General features: G+C 35.4%; 1 protein-coding gene across 1 annotated transcript in view; it reads right to left on the reverse strand.

Moving 5' to 3' along the window:
• The window catches only part of LOC128991281 (probable multidrug resistance-associated protein lethal(2)03659), a 47,515-nt gene that overhangs the window by 17,866 nt on the left and 11,921 nt on the right, over positions 1 to 17,728 (reverse strand). The window contains exons 2-16 of the mRNA XM_054414033.1: positions 12,343 to 12,438; positions 11,847 to 11,957; positions 11,057 to 11,191; positions 10,302 to 10,506; positions 9,311 to 9,533; positions 8,081 to 8,237; positions 7,520 to 7,658; positions 6,787 to 6,897; positions 5,912 to 6,157; positions 5,091 to 5,377; positions 4,466 to 4,563; positions 3,549 to 3,634; positions 2,364 to 2,516; positions 1,662 to 1,861; positions 600 to 865 (exon numbers count right to left, since the gene is read on the reverse strand). Coding sequence (XP_054270008.1) covers positions 600 to 865; positions 1,662 to 1,861; positions 2,364 to 2,516; positions 3,549 to 3,634; positions 4,466 to 4,563; positions 5,091 to 5,377; positions 5,912 to 6,157; positions 6,787 to 6,897; positions 7,520 to 7,658; positions 8,081 to 8,237; positions 9,311 to 9,533; positions 10,302 to 10,506; positions 11,057 to 11,191; positions 11,847 to 11,957; positions 12,343 to 12,422 — 2,497 coding nt within the window. The 5' untranslated portion in view covers positions 12,423 to 12,438. The remainder of the gene's footprint in view (positions 1 to 599; positions 866 to 1,661; positions 1,862 to 2,363; positions 2,517 to 3,548; positions 3,635 to 4,465; positions 4,564 to 5,090; positions 5,378 to 5,911; positions 6,158 to 6,786; positions 6,898 to 7,519; positions 7,659 to 8,080; positions 8,238 to 9,310; positions 9,534 to 10,301; positions 10,507 to 11,056; positions 11,192 to 11,846; positions 11,958 to 12,342; positions 12,439 to 17,728) is intronic.

A 17,728-nucleotide genomic window follows, 5' to 3' on the forward strand; every position in this document is an offset into this window, starting at 1 on the left:
CCTTTAAAAAAACATTAACTCACCATCACCAACAATTACTTCAATAATGGATTTCCAATTTGTTCTTGGGTCAATAAATCTTTCATGCTGCACTTTTCATGGTGATTCTACACTGTTCTCTGTATTGATATGTCAGGAGTAAAAAGTATCACAAACCTTAACGTACGGTACATAGAAGTGTGGTAGGGAACATTTTCAAAAACTGACCACTTTTTGTCTTTTCTTTTTTTAATTAAAGAGGTTGTCGGCCTCTTTTAACCTTGCATTTGCCCTTACTCAATGTATAGCCTTAGCAAACCAAGGGTGAACTGTACTGATAATTTAGTGGCAGTGAACAGGATCCAAACCCACGTCATCGTTATCTAGGGCCCGAAGTCCGCGACGCTACTGACTGAGCGACTGACTCACAGACTCACCATACCAAATTTCTCAAGCCTATGCATACAAAGAGAAGTCATGACTGCCGTGGATCTCTTTAAACATTTCTTTTAAACCTCTCAAACCATTTTTCAGAATTACTTGTTTGCAGATCGATTCCTACAATATTATTTGTTTGTAAAAGAATATTTACTTTGATCTTGTATGTCTAATTGACTCACCAGATGATGTATTGTGAAAGAAGTGCATTGTCGCTCTAGTGACAGAGTTGACCATTTGAATGTGCAGCTTCATTGAGGAACGCATGCACAAGAAGAAGAACAAGTACGATCGCAGTAAGGTAACAACAAACATTGCTACAGTTAATATCGCAAACACCGTGACGCAGACATCTCTTGGAGTGTAGAACAGAAAGTGGGGAGCCACAGTGGTAGTGTTTGTGGTAGTAACACTCTGGCGTGGATAGGCGTACTCCTCTAGGTTCACCCTGGGAAACACGTTAGATCATTAAATAATTTGTTGCCAACTTTGTTATTGCTTTATATATTTTTATCTCTGAGTAATTAATACTTTGTTTGTATTTATGGGAGATTGTCAAAACATATTAGTGTACTGGCAAAACTAAAATATTGCTTCCTTGGCCAAAGATGTTATCGATTCAAAATGATCCTGATAATTTTAGTGCAATCTACTACTCTGATTGTAGAAACATATATAACAAAATGTCTTGTGGATGAAATAAAAAGATTTTGGATCAAGATATATTGTGTCACAGATAAAAAAACCAATTAAAATAATTTTTAAGATAACAGAAAAAAATTGGAAAATTAACTGGTACTGAAACAAAAGTAAGATTCTATAGATGTTTATTGATTGTTTATTCAGACACATTCTGAATCTAAATAATACCTAACACTTAGGTAGTCCTTATAGATAACCTTCAATAAAGCAATAGATATGTATATTAAATGTCTTAAAAATGTCTTGAAATAATCCACCTATCGATTTTACTTCAATTACATCACATTAACTTAATAATATAAACAGTTACATTGCTGCATCTTTTCACTGCAAAAATCACCCCAAACACGTATTTTTCTCTGTAACCAAACAAACCTCTTTCCGATCAAAACCCTCGATCCTTCAACTTTAAACTTTTTTTTCACACCACACATTTCAGATAAAAGATACAGGATGCAAAACTATAGTAAAATGTTTTAATTTAAGATCACTTTGCTTTCCTCAACTCTAAACATTCTAGATAATTTGAGACAAAAACACACCAGTGCGTCACCCAATAATCGCCTCCGTTGGCCAGCAACTGAGTCATAAGACAGAGAAGAAGCATGAGCACAACACGACACATGTTTCCCGCGGCAGAGAAGTACTCGGTGAAAACATACGAACGGATCCTCCCCGTGGCATAGCTCTCAACTGACCCCTTGTCCTCATTGTCAATGCCATCGACTGACGAGCAAATACTCTGCAATCAGAGGAGATGGTCAAATTAAAATATGTACGATGAATGGATCTAATTGATTCACTAAATTCAAACTGATACGCTGCATATCTAAACAATGGGAATATTGTAGATATTTTCAATCAGGATCGGTTAAAAGTGAGTTTTCATGACGTTTTGGGATCTGGAATCAGAGTTCTTAGGTTAGATATGATTTTGAATACAAAAATATTACTAAAAAGACATGCAATAAGTGGAAAATAACAAAAGATAACACAAAGAACTGTATAGTAGTAAAAGAACAAAATAAGACACAGGTTAGGTACAAGTCATAAATGAAAACCTTTGTTTTAACAGTCCTACATTTTTTTAATGAGTCGCTGATATAATTTTTTGAAAAAAAATCTCTTATTGTATCTTAATTGTAGTTTTGATCCATCAAGTTTTTTTTATGAGGCATCCCTTAATATAAGATTCTGTTGCATTGCCTATCGTATTCATACAAAACATATTCACTCAAGTTTACCTGGTGTGAGGTCAGACGAGTCCGTGAGATCCGAGGCTCCTCTGGGGTCAGTGACAGTTTGGCTTCTTGCGCAATTGACGACAGCAGCAGTTTGGAGAATTGTTGGCCTGAAGCCTGAAGCTCCCTGAAAGTACCCTTGTCAACTACACGACCCTGAAAATGAGGGAGGGAATCAGTTTATTTGTATTCTGTTACTACAGATTCCATATGTGATGCTAGGAGTGAAATGACCTCCATAGACAAGTAGAATGGTTTGTAAGCTTCTTATTTACTGTAAATTCAATATTTTTAAATATCCTAAAGATTGTCTGTTAAGAGTAAATAAATGTGAAAATCAATCAAAACAGTAAATACTGTTTAGTGTATTTGAATTAAAATGCCTGAGGTAACAATTTTATTGTTTGGAATAATAAGGTGAACATTAGTGGTGAATAATTGTAGGATGAAGGAGATGATATAAATTGATATTAAGGTTTTGTTTTTAGTTGATTCTTTAATTAGCATAGTTTGATAGCTAGTTATACAATAGATACACTAACTATGAATGTCACACGGCCGCTTTAATAAATGGGCCTGGGCTCAGGGGCATAAGGAAGAGAAAAGTTGATCTACAAGGTAGGAAGGGGGGGCCATTTTCTCTTGGGCCCATAGTGCATCCATCACATGCAAACCATGGGACTGGATATACAGTTTTCGTTTCAAAGTTTTAGCTACATGAGAAATAAAAAGGAATTGCAATAAATTGGGTAAAAATCTAACTACAAATCTGATCCAAAGAGATGTCTTCATCAGTATCCAAAGTTAATGATAATTAAAAAAATCCAATTTACTGGACATGCGATGTGGAGGCATGATAAAGCCATAACGAAACAAACAGAAAGAGGAACATTCGGAGGGAGGTATACATTTTCAACATTCTACACTCAAGAGGTAAAAAAATGAAGTAGGAAGTAGCGGATAAAATTTTACATGCAAATGTAGAGAGCGGATAAAAAGATACAGGAGCGATAGAAATGGAGACAGTCAACAAGGTCAAACATCTTGGGTATGAATAGCAATAAGAGGAATCAGATAATAATAATTAGTGTTGGACATATTTATATAGCACTACTTTGTATGAAATCATGATGGATCAACACGTATAAATAAACAAAAGAGAGTTGGGTAAAGTAAAGTGATCCATACCCCTTGCATAAGGACAATATGCTGCATTCCATCCAAATGTTGTAGCTGGTGGGTCACCAACAACACCGTTTTGGTCTTCAGAAAACCTTAAATCAATTGAAAAACTAGACATGTCAAATTATGTAACTTTGTAAAGTCCAAATGAAGAATAATCAACTTAACTCTGCTGAAAAATCTGCATTTTCATTCTAATAGTGGCAAGCTATAATGAAAGAAGATTTGTGTGTTATTCCAGCTTCAAGAATTTTCAAGAATCTGGCAACCATAGTAAACCAAATTATTAGAAAGAAGATTGTATCATACTATGCATTAACATTGTTTATAGTTGTTTAATGAGTTGTTTACTAAACCAATTTTTATTGAATCAGTTGACATTTCTATTAAGAGTCCTTGGAGCCTCGACGTAACTCGTAAAACAAAGATATTTATACTAAAATCAATCTGGCGTTTTAAAATATTTTGAGATGGTAAATAACTTTTCAGTGGCTGTTTGAAATGAACAAAATTATCATTGCTCTTATGGCAGGCAAATGGAAGATGGCCGTTAGCTTCCATGGACTCCCTTGGAGAACAATTCAAAACTAAAAAGAACATTTCTAATCCCACAGTATACCGCAGATATTTAAACTGTAATCTGTTTGGTGTTTGAAAAAATGTTCTTGGACGATAAATAACTCTTCAGCAGCTGTTTAAAATTATCCAAGATGGTTGCTAGCCTTCAAGGACTCTTAAAGCTGGGTTTTCCTAGGCGCGGAAGCGGAGAGACAAACACGAAGAGCGGAAAAGAGATTAACATGGTGTTCCGCCCTGCTTCTAGGAAAACAGTAACATTAAATTACCGTACCTAAGACAAGTGGAGTCCTCTCTCCGCTCTCCACTTCCGCGCCTAGGAAAACCTGACTTTTCACCTATCTTACCTTTTATGCACTCTTGGAAAATGTGTTTCCCCACTCTGGGGTCCACAGCTGACAAAGGGTCATCCAATAGGTAAATATCTGCTTGCTTGTACACAGCTCTGAAACATTCAACTGAGATTAAATTATTCAGGGGATCAATCAAATACATTACATTAGGAACAATACATGTGGTAGAAATTACTTATGTGCCATAAACATAAGAAATTATAAACAACTAAATGCGTTCAATGTTTTCAAATTGGATTTTAAAAGGTGTTAGAGTAAAATATGAAATAGTAATGCTGAAACTATCCTGTACAATGTAGAAAGATGCATCAAGGATGTTTTTGATTTGATAACATACAACTACAATAAAATCAAAATAACCACCATTGTAATGAGCCATACCTGTAGTTATTAGTCACAATTAGGCTATTATAAAATACTATTAAAATCTTTTAATGTGGTAGTGGTTGACGCTGATAAGGCTGACATTATTACCTGCACCTATTTATCATTGCAGTTACCATTGCAGTGGCTCTCCATGTGACTTACACCGTAATGATACTGTCTTTAAATCACAATACAGATCAATAGTCTATAACAGGGTGGAAAAAAAGTAAAAGATACTTTATACTTACAATACCTTGCAAGGTTGATTCTAGCTTTCTGTCCACCACTGAGGGACACTCCTCGATCTCCTACGATGGTCTTATCTCCAGCGAATAGCTGTTTGAAGTCTTGCCACAACGCGCACACTTCCACCACTTTCTGGTATCGCTGCTTGTCGTAAGGAGCTCCGAATAAAATGTTCTGCCGGACACTCCCAGCGAACAGCCAAGGCTCTTGACTGGCGTACGAGAGTTTCCCTGACACATGAATACTTCCAGAGGACAAAGGCAACTCTCTTAGGATAACTTGCAGAAGTGAAGTCTGGAAACAATTTTTAGGTGAGTGAATTAGTGAAAGAGTGTTTATGACTATACATTCTAATAGCAATGGACGAAATGTCTACTATTGTGGAAAAGATTATTCATCCAAAGTAATTTGCCTTCTAAACATGATTCATTCACATTAAGATATGTTTTCCGAGACAGTTGTAAAGCATAATTAAAGAAAGATTTACAAACTTGTTTATGAACATTGAAAACTGATGAAAGGGGAATCTTTTAAAATTCCACTGCCTTCACATAAATCACTTTTCTAATTTTACCCTGTATTTATGTTTAATTTGTTTGGGTAGAACAAAATTACATTTTCTTTTAGTCTACGCATATTGTGATTCAAAATGTTTATGGAGAGTTGTTCAAATACCAACATCTCGTCAGTATGACTGAAGATTATCCATTACTCATTGACTTGAATAACATGAAAAGCTAACTTGAATAACAAAAGCTGACTTGAATAACATGGAAAGCTGACTTGAATCATGGAACTCAAGAGATCATACTGAGACTTGCCGACTACCTTGCCGCAACCAACGGAACCGATGACGGCCACTAGTTGTCCACTCCGAACGTTGAGATTCACATTGACAAGAGAGTTCTCAAGTTGGCTTGTAGTCCACTTGGCAACTCCGTCCATGATGGATACGGCAAACTGTGGCTTGCGCTCGACAGCCACTTCTGATATTTCATCTTGTTCGACAACAATCGCCTCTTTATCTTCTCTTGATAGAGTGGGAGCTTCAGTTTCAGCTGAATTTAAGAAATCCTGAAATATATTGTATTGGTGTTATAGATTGTAGCATGATGAACTGACTAGACTCACAACATATAGTCATAGAATGTTTTCATTCATACATTTATAGAACTTCTAAATTTTTATTAAAAGGGAAAACATTGTAGACACTTCAGTTTGTATTTATAACTTTCCGATACTCTATTTATCCTGTGTTTTTTTTAGATGAAACATCAAAAACTAAATTACTAGTCATCTATGGTTATCCCTACCCATATAAAAAAATATTCAAACTTATGTCGTGATATACCAAATCAATTATTAATTTAGAACTCCAATATCTATTTAAATCTTTTGCTGAGGGACTGGCTTATATTTGATGCTGGAAGACTGTTTCGTTTTCAACATTAATTTAAATTTACAGTCATGTGTTTAATATTGTTTTAAAAAGGTAAACAAGCGTAGTTTGTTGTTCTGATTATGCTATTAAGAACACAAGTTTATTTTTGTGTTTTAATAAACCCTTCAGTTTTATCATATCTGAATTTTCTTTTTAAGAAATTGTCTGTGATATAAAAACAAATTGAATCGTGTATATTGACGACGAAACTTATTTACAGAGATTAAAATTTGTACTGGTTATCACTTCATAAAGTACACACCTGAAGCCTTTTTATGGAAACCAATGCTTCTGCTCCTTGGGTAATAGCTTTTGGCATGAATATTGTCATTGTATGTTGAAGAACATTGTAATATGAAGTGACAATATACACCTGTAAAAACAAACAGCATTTCTTAAGATACAAAAATAATTATTTAATGAATAACTCTGCAATTGTCTGTCAAAAAAGCATATGGAAGCCAAAAAGAAACTAACAAACAATCACATTCATACATTTTCACTATTGGATCCTGAGGTAGACATCCCATCTACGAGATGGAATAGCTGTTGCCGATTTTTTACTAAAATAGAACATACCGGTAGTTGTGTCACACAGTCACAGAATGTTCTAGTGTCTAAAATACTATTTTCTGCATTATGTTTTGTTGATGGCCAAGTTAGCGGGTCATAACCGTTTGGGTTTGACTAGGTAAAAATGTTTGTGTATTCAACCGAAATGGCTCACATAAGCTAAGACGATTTTGATAAAAAAACTGGCAACAACTTTGACAAAGAACAAAGGCAACAACAACAAAGGCACATTCCTGAGAACAACAGAAAGTTGATAACCGAGCTGAGTCGAATGTTTCTTGTGATCTGGGAATGAACATAAATGCCTCCAATAGCTTTGTGCAAATATTTGCGCCTAACGATGAAGGATATATAGTTTCTTGAGTGCAGCAATGTTTTATGATGAAAAAACATTTTCTAATATAATTTATGCTTGTATTTACCTTTGTAGCATTGATGTAGCTTCCACTGAAGACATAGGCTAGGAGACTTACAAAGATGGCTATGCGGATATGGAAAATCGTAAATGATGACAGAATACCTCGGATATATGAAGATTTGGAGATCTCTTTTAGTTCTGCTCTACAACAAACTAATTGTTAATTTCATTAAGAAAAAAAATGTGTAGTGATGTGAATAAATTTTACTGAGTTACATATACTATTCTCATTCTCAAATAAGCTGTACAGTAAACAAGTTTTTTTTTTTATTTAGGCTACGTATTTACTGTACCAACAGTCTAAGCAAAAATAAACTAAGATGTTTCTAAACAGTATATATTGCTAGCTAATAAATGCTGCAGTAGAGTTGTTTTATTATCAAATATTAAGGTCGAAGAAAGATTTCTCTTTGAATTCGAGATTGGTCATTCAAGATGACAAAATAATACTTCTCTATAAAAGCAAAAGATTACAGAAATTGCAAAACCGTTTTTCCATTTTACTGAATAATTTCATGGGTTTATTGGAAAAGCTCAGATAGATATATCATTCAAAAGACGTTACCTTCGGGCATCAGAAATAAGTTTTGTAAACGGGTCCTCCCAAGTGAACATCTTGATTACTTGAATGCCATTGATGATTTCATTCATCAGTCTTACTCTTTTGTCGGTCCGCGCTGCAGTACGCAGACGAATACTGGATGTTTTTTTCCCCAACCACACTAAAAATCACATATTCAAATTTTAAGAACTTAAAAAAAATATTGAGTAGAGATCAAACATTTGATAATAGGTAGATTGTTTCTTATAGCAAATAACAATTAATTAATTAATTTATTTATTAATTTATTATTATTATTTGTTATTTATTATTTATTTATTTATAAGAGCCCTGGATAAAATGGTCCTGAAATATACACCCAGTTGATTTTAAAAGAAATTGTTGAAAAAATGTGAGTGAGATTATATGTGCTTACAATGATTGGTATTGGTATGTTGGCAAATTGTTCATATATCCTTAATTTTTTTAAATATGCATCACACGTCATTTTACACAGATTTCACAGACACTAGAAATGTGACAAAACCAAACACAGTAAAGGTTGCGATTGTTTTCTGTTGGACAAATTATCAATTTTGTTAAAAAGTAGAACCAAATGTCTGTGTGAGGAAGAATATTGAACCAGAAAGTTAGATTTTGCGAAACACCAGTCATTGAAAAATGACGCTTAGGAGATATTTATTATGTGTGTTTGCTACGCCAAAGGCATTTTTTATGTTATGAAAGGGAACGGTCCAAATCCTGGTCTTGTTACTATTCAAAGTCAACCTTTTTGTTAGATAGTATAAAGCCCAAAGATAAAAATTGGGAAGCATAAATAAATAAATATTACTTTATTGTCACATACACAAGAATACATTCCAAGTTTCTAGCGCAGCTAGAGGAACAGGTGATATTGTCAAATATGCATAATATAAAACAAAAGAAGAACAAGAAACTTGATTATTAAGATTTTATGTAAACTGAACATGTAAAGAATACTACTTGTGAAAAATATCATATGGTTGTGTAGTAAAAAAAAAATTAAGATAGTGTTGAATTGATGAATCAACAAGTCACCTCTCTGGTAAAGACCTGAACATGTTTCAGAGCTGTACTAATAGTTATAGTATAATTTTTGAAGAAAGGTGCCCTATGTACAAGAGATAGGCATTTAAAAACTTCAAGGAAGTGGCAATACTGAGGAAAACCTACAGTATATGATTCAACTGCCCATAATCCCCGGAATTTTACCTTGTATTGGTATGAATGTGAGCATCGCTGCCACCCCGAACACAGACGCAAGGCCAATCTGTTCCCACAAGAAGTATGTAACCGCCATGGTTTGTAGAGGACCGATGATGAGGTAAGGGAAGAACAGAATACATCCGTCCAGTCGACCAACATCATTGCTCACCAAATTGACTACTCTTCCAACAGTGGCTTCATTCAAGGCCACTTTACTCAGTTGTAGAGCCTGGAATATTTATTTTTATTACTACCAGGGGCCAGAATTCAAAGATTTGTGTTCTAGTTAATTTTAATTACGCCCAGGCACGTTTTTCTAGCTGTTCAATGTTCAATGTATTTTTAGACCGCATCACAGACAAAAACGGACTACTGTAGTGTTTTCCTAAACTTAGTGGGGTGCGGACTCGTTGCACAACAACACAAACTCCTCGCTATCCCGTTGCGAACTGCAATGTAGACTCCTCTAGAATGAATCAGGGCAGCTGCAGTCTGAACCCAGCTGGCGGGGCGTGATGTACTATTCCTAGGAAAACACTCTGGCGTAGTACTGTGTATTGTGTGCTCTGCGGACACCCCGCAGCGCAGCACTCCGCTGCGGCGTATACCATGCATCTAGGAAAACGTGCCTGTAGGAATGGTTTTATGGAGATTTGATTCATTTGGTCTTTTTATTATTCACTCTGAAACATCCCTATTCATGATTCATGACTATTGACTGCAAATATTATGTTTTATAATTTGAAAAGTCCAAAATTCCTAGATAGATTAGGGGTTTCCAAAAAAATTGGCAAAGAACTGCTCAAAACCAAGCATAAGAACATAATTTATTGGTAGAAAGGTAGGAATAACAAATATTTCACCCCCCTCCCCCTCTCACAGTATAGATGACTACTCTTAACTTACCCAGCCTTCACCTCTCCTTATCAAGACCAAGTAACTGGATAAGATGGAATAAAATTTCATAACACACAGAATCGATAAATATAATCTTTACCTTTCTATATACTAAGGAGCTGCAACAAAGTCTCATCTTCATCCCCACATGCATTATTCCCATCATGTAAGGGTGGATCACCAACACGTTAATGGCTGAGCAAACCACTATACCAGCTGCACTGAGATAAGCATCGTAGATTGTAACCCCACTGTTCTGACGGAAGTACTCTATAAGGCCGCCCAAAAACAAGGGCTGTGATACCCTTAAACAAATTAAAGATGATATTTGGAGAATACAATGGTACAATTTCTTATGCCCTGTTAGAAATATCATAGAATAGAATTACTTACTTACTTAGAGATAAAGGGGAGATACTTAGAGAAGTATGTATATGTATTGGAACACAATTCTCCATTCAGACTGAAAAGTCGATATCTTCAACCATTGACTGTTAAAAGTCTTAACGAGAAGAAAACTCACAATAGCTTACAAGATGAGTGGCAAAATTAATTTATAAGCTTCAATATATGTATCTAGATCTCTGTAGAAGATCAAAAGCTGGACATAGCTTTAGCATGTAAAGGGATTACTACTTCAATAAACATTTTAATGTTAACTCTATAACTTGTTTGGAATTTGTCAACATAAAGAAAAATACTGTAATTAGTTCTTAACTTATATTATTAAGGGAGTTATAACTTTTAAAATTTTGTGTATACATCTTTCCCAATCAGGTAAACCTTCTACCCTAACCAATATCCTTTAATCTAGGCCCTGTGATCTTTATTGTTACATCCTTTACAAGTACATACTTGACCACTACCTCCATGAGAGCTAAGACAAAACTAAGACTGAAGATTTGTAGACCGAAAATCCGAAGCAGAAGTCGGAAAAGGCTGGGCTTCCGTTTGTGCCCTCTCTGTTCTGCACATTTTTTATTCCAGAGCCTATAAAAGATTATTTGTTTTGTAAAATGCCTCAACATCCAGTTAAAAAACTTCCTTATCTACCTTTAATCACACATAAGTAGTCCTGACTTACTGCATGCCTGCACATGGTTGATAAAAATGTAATATTTGTTTGTTTTGTGTAAGACATATTGTGTTTATGTCTTTTACACATTTAAACTAAATTTTTTGTGTAAGGAAAGTTTTTATATTATGCTGTTATAACTAAAAATTAAAAGCTCTACATGGTCCACTATTGAATCTTAATGTTCATCTGTTAGCTGTAAGGTATGTAACGGTTAGCCGATGTTTTGTACACCTTTTTTAAGAATTTTTATATCCAGCTTTAAAGAACCATTGAGTTTATAACTATTCCTGAGTTAATTTTTTACACTACAATAACGTTATTAGTTTTTATTCCGTCTCACATGTAAATACGTGAGAGATTTTCATTAAAATAAGCAATAGTTACAATTGAGCTTTACCTCTAAACTGTTTTTACAGTAGATTTAGGGACCCACATTATTCCCTTAAGAATTCTTGCCCGTTGCGAAGCACGGGCTAAACAACTAGTTATCTAATAATTTTACATAGTTTAGAATGGCAGTACCACAAGTAATTTTTGATATTTAATGTAAAATGTATGTTAACTTACTTTTCAATGCAGTCACCCAGTTTTGAAGATCTATGCTCATCCAGTGGAGTAAAAAGATCATTGGAATCCAAATCTCTTTTATAGCCCTTCCAGAATGTTTTGAAAGTCCAACTGTAAAATAAGTAGTTTTAAACATGATTCACATTTTATTAAATGGTGAGGCTAATGAAACAGCAGGGGCCCATTTCATAATAAACTACAAGTTACAAGTTACAAGTTGTAACTTGTAATTTCCATAAGATTTGCATTGGGTGATCAGCTGATTTACTAATAATATTAGTTTGTACTTTATTATGAAATGGGCCCCTGGTCTTTTAGTCAGTAATAAAACTACATAAGGCGTTTCACTACATTCTGTGATAAAATACACCCAAGTAGCGCCCTGGTCTTAATTGATAATAACAATATTTCCTTTTGTGTATCAACTTCAAAAATGAAATGAAACAAAATACCAGGAAAATGAAATGAAATATAAAAATCAAGCAACAGTTTTTACCTGAAAGTAAGCTTGGAGAACAAGTTAGCAGTAATGTACGGACTAGGCTTATTGTAAAATTCTTTGTTCTCTTTTTCCATGCTCCTAAATGCAGACCTTGAAAAAAATCATAAATAATATACTTTAAAATAGACAATTAGAACATAACTACAGAACTAACAATAGTTTGTTCTTTTACAGGCAAGAACCCATTGGCCCAACGGGCTCCGTCAGTAACCGATGAAAAATTAGATATTTCAGGCTTTTTTTGTTAATTTTTTGGCTGCTAGAGTAGTAAAAGAGGTCATCATTTGTCCATCTGATGGTTCTTTGTTCGCATAATCGTTTTCTATAATAGTTGGTCCACAATTTAAAAACCAATCACCACTCAAATGCATAGAACTTGCATCATTGAAAGCATCAGAATATGTCCTTTATGCAGCTTTTATAACCTACTGTATAAAGAAAGGGATGCTCCCAAACCGCTTCGATAAAACGTTTGTCAATACTCATGTCACACACAAAGCTAGACAGTGACGAATCTAGGTCTGGTGCACGCAGACTGGAGACAAGTCGGATCCGACGTCCGACAACAATGTTCCAGAGAGCAATGTGGGTTACAGTCCATTTAAAGCCACAAAGTAATTTTGTTGGAAGGTGTCGGAGACTTGTAGGAAGGTGTTGTGTCGGAGAGCGTTGGACTAGTGGGTTTCCTAAAGGTTTCTTAAAGGTTTTTTAATCATAATTAAAGGTGGACTATACTTTGGCGTATAGGAAATCCACTAAACACAACTGAAAATGTACAATTTATTCTTGAAAATATGGCAACAGGGGTAATAAAATTCAACTGCATAATTGTAGCTCGACACATTTTCTGAGGGAATTGGAAAATCGAATAGAGTTTGAATTCATCAGTAACACAAATAATGGTCACTGTATATTGTATTTTAGTCAAGATGTTGAGCTGGCTAATGGCTTTACAAGTACAGTAGTTTTGTTACATAACAGGCATGTCTCCAAAAACTCCGGTCATGCAGAAGAGGGAATAAACCAATAAACCCTGTTCTTTTTAGAAGGTTTTTTGGAGGAAATTGTTATGTATCGTACCATAATAGACAGACATAATTTAATTTAATGAGATCCAAACCTTGTGCCCCCTCCCCCAATAAATTCCTAGGTGTGATTTTGTCAAAACTAAGTTATAAAGAGAACTCTACATTAATCTAAGGATTAGGTCCTTATCGCTACCTCAGTAATTTGAAATTTTCCATTAATTTTTCTGCAGATAGCTGGTTGCGTATGCAACAGCTGGACTTGTTAATCGGGGTGCTATGAGTTTTATAAGTTTTTATAAAAGTAACTTATCAATTATCAAAAGTCAATTATGTTTGGATAATTGTAACGTTAATGATAGTTACAACCATTTTTTGAGGTATTTTATAGGGCAGTTGAATCATTATTTCCCACTAAAGGCTGTAAAAAAGAAATCAAAGATAAAAACTGTTATATTGGATTGGGTAACAACAGGTATCAAGGTTTCTAGCAAAAGAAAGCGTGAGTTGCATTGGCAAGCCAAAACCAGTACCTATACAGACCCAACTTTTCTTAACTATGTAAAGTCTTATAAAAAGATATTTTGTAAAGTTGTAAACCGTTCTAAAAAAAGGTCTAACAGCAAATATATAAATAATGCATTAAATAAACCAAAAGCTATGTGGAAAGTTGTAAATAACGAATTAGGCATTAGAAAAGAGGAGAGTTGTGGCAATCATATTTCATTAAAAGTCTCTAATAATGAATTAATTGAAGACCAAAATGTTGTTGCCAAAACTTTTAATTCTTTTTTTTTATGTTGTTAATAGCTTAAACTTGCCAAATCCATTTGTAAAGGGTGTCCATCCAAATATGAAAATATCTGTGGATATAAAGGGGTGTTCACTGTACAACTTTGAACCAACCAACAAAAATGAAATTTTAAAAATAATATTTTCTTTGAAAAATAAGACAACGGTGGGTTGGGATGAAGTTCCCATTTCACTCATCAAAGCAGTAGCATATAAAATTGCTGAACCCCTCTCAGATATAATTAATAAATGTTTTGAATGTGGTATTTTCCCGGAAAAATTGAAATACTCTCATATTACTCCCAGAGCCGCGTTAAGGGTCAGTGGAGCCCTGGGCAAACCCAAAAGCAGTGCCCCCCTTTTTTCATAGTCCAGGCAGGTGGTGGTTGAGGGGCACCCGGTGGGCGCCCCCAAACCTTCAGCGCCCCTGGGCATATGCCCAGTCTGCCCGTTTATAAAAGTGGGCCTGATTACTCCGATATACAAAAAAGGGGCTAGAACCGATATAAATAACTACCGCCCAATATCTGTTTTAAGTAATTTTTCAAAGATATTTGAAAAAGTTTCAATTTCCGTCTAGTAAACTATTTTAACAGCAATGATTTGTTTTATGAAAACCAGTTTGGGTTTAGAAAGACATTCAGCACTAACAGTGCACTGATTGAATTGATCAATAATGTGACAGGGGCTTTGGACAGGTCTGAAACTACTGCTGGTGTTTTCTGTCTATCTAAAGCCTTTGATTGTGTGGATCATTCAATTTTGCTTTCTAAATTAAAAGACTACGGTATAAAGGGTAAAAGTTTTTCTTTATTAGACTCTTATTTACAGAACAGAAAGTATAGAACAATAGTGACCAAAAACGGTGTGAAACATATGTCAAACTGGAATTTATCTAATTATGGTGTACCTCAAGGGTCAATATTGGGCCCTCTGTTTTTCCTGATCTTTATTAATGACCTTCCAAAAGCTATTGGCAGAGATTTAATCTTATTTGCTGATGATACGACAGCAATCATAAGAGAGGATTCAGTAAATAACTTAATTGTATCAATGGAAAACACTTTGGATTGTATGAAAAATTGGTTTTCAGATAATGGTTTAAAGCTGAATATTGACAAAACTCATATAATCAAATTTTCTTTAAAAAACAGTGTAATTCTCGATAAAATTCCAAATTTAGTAGAATCTCATAGATTTTTGAGTGTATTGCTTGATACTCATATTAATTGGAAGATTCACATGGATAAGTTGAAAGGCAAACTAAGATCTATTTCTTTTGCTTTCTTTCACCTGATAAACTGTGTACCCCAGGATACATGTACCGGTATCACAGTTTACTATGGATACGTTGAATCCATCTTGAGGTATGGAATCATACTGTGGGGAGTGTCAACAGAAGTCAAATCCCTACTAATTTCACAGAAAAAAATTATTAGAATCTTAACCAAATCAAGAAGGAGAAAATCATGTAAAAACCTGTTTAAAAGTCTTAGAATTCACACCATTTTTGGATTATACATAAATGAAATTCTAAATTTGATACATAACACTAAGGAAAATTTGTCAGATGTAGTCAAATTTACACATAATTATAATACAAGGAATAAATATAATTACAGATTACCACATCACAAATTGACGACTTTTAGGAACAGCCCTCAATATATGGGACTTAGATTGTACAATGAATTACCCCTGTATCTTAAAAATTTAAATGCTACTCAATTCAAAGATAAAATAAAAGATAAAATAATTGAGAAAGCCTACTATTCACTTGACGAAGTTTTGGAGAACCCTATAGTGTAGATAAAAAGTCTCTGATATCCTACATGAGTTTATTTTAATTATTTTAACTATTAATTTTACTAATACATCACTATGACGAAACACCTGTTCTTATGTATGAAATGTACTTTATAAAGAACGTTTTGTGTAAATAAAATATGTCTATGTCTATGTAAGCCGAACTCATTGCAGCACTGTACATGTTCACAGTACTCTAAACTTTAGCACCGTTTTGCGGTTATATAATGATTAGCGATGTAATAAAACAGTTGGCTAATGTGTGTTTTTGTCGTACTTGTGCTTTTCCTTTATTCAGTGTGGCTAAATTGTTTGGTTCGTGAGTTTTTGTTGTCCATGGGATATTCTTTGACAAAACTATGGTGAATAATTTGCAGCATACCATTTATATCACATGTTGTGCTATTTTTCAATAAAGTATTCTAATATTTTTTAACTATTTCTGTGCTACAGACTTGTAAGTTGTTAATGTAACTGTTAATGTTGTTATAGGGTGCGCCGCCAAGTATCTTGGTGTCATGGTGGACTCTAAGCTTAGCTGGCGGGACCAGATATTCCGAACGGCGGACAAGGCCGCTAAGGTGATCTCTTCTCTTAGCCGGTTAATGGCCAATGTCGGAGGTCCTCGTTCCAGTCGCAGAAGGCTGTTGATGTCTACAGTTCAGTCTGTGCTCCTGTATGGTGCGGAAGTGTGGGCAGACACACTCAATAAGGAGGTGTATAGGATGCGGCTTGCCAGAGTGCAGCAGGCAGCACTCAGGGTAGCATCCGCCTACCGAACAGTGTCTGAACCTGCCATCTTGGTGGTTGCTGGAGTAAAACTTTTGGCGGTGGAGAGGAAAGCGATTTATCAGCGGCGCGGAGAGGACCATGCAAAAACGGAGGAGCGCAACCGCACCTACCAGCTCTGGCAGGAGAGCTGGGAACAGGAGTCGCGGGGACGCTGGACCAGGAGACTGATTCAGCAAGTCCAACCATGGGTTGACCGGCGGTATGGTGAGGTGGACTATTACCTTACCCAGTTTCTGACAGGTCATGGGTTTTTTCGGTCGTACCTGTTCAGGATGGGCAAAGCTGTGTCACCCAATTGCTTATACTGCCCAGGCACTCCCGACGACGCGGAGCACACCTTCTTCCGCTGCCAGCGTTGGGAAGGTTCCCGCCTGGAGACTGAACAACATGTAGGGCAGTTGTTGGTAGACACGGTCATTATGATGATGGAGTGTGAGGACAATTGGACCTGTATGTCACATTTCGTCCAGGATATTTTCCGTACAAAGAAGCTAGAGCTTGACGGAGATGCAGTCTAGGTCATAAAGAAATTGAATGCCAGAAACGGCGCAAGCCCTGAGGGCTTAGGTCACATGTTGACCTGACCTGAAGTAATGTGACAAACAATCCCAGGTCTGTGTCCAACAGAGTAGAGGGGGTTTTTTAGTGAGTAGTCTGACAAGCTCAGGAGTCTCACACTACAGGATGGCTACCTGTGTGCGTAAAAGCATTTTTTTACCTCCTCTCCCTAAAAAAAAGTGTAACTGTTGAGTACGGATCCACCCAATATAAACAACTGTATTAATTGAGATATTGTACCTGTATTTATACAGGGTGCCACGGTGGAAGGATGAAACATATAGGTGTAATATTCCTATTTTTCATCCTTCCACCATGGCTGGGTACGGTAAAAGAAAGTGAATTATTTTTATTTTAAAACAAGATTGCTAACACAAGGATATTGTTACCGAGTATCAAAACACTTG

This window comes from Macrosteles quadrilineatus, unplaced genomic scaffold, assembly GCF_028750875.1.
Source record: "Macrosteles quadrilineatus isolate MER2022 unplaced genomic scaffold, UCM_ALF_1.0 Scaffold_4__1_contigs__length_99947679, whole genome shotgun sequence".
Classification (NCBI taxonomy): domain Eukaryota; kingdom Metazoa; phylum Arthropoda; class Insecta; order Hemiptera; family Cicadellidae; genus Macrosteles; species Macrosteles quadrilineatus.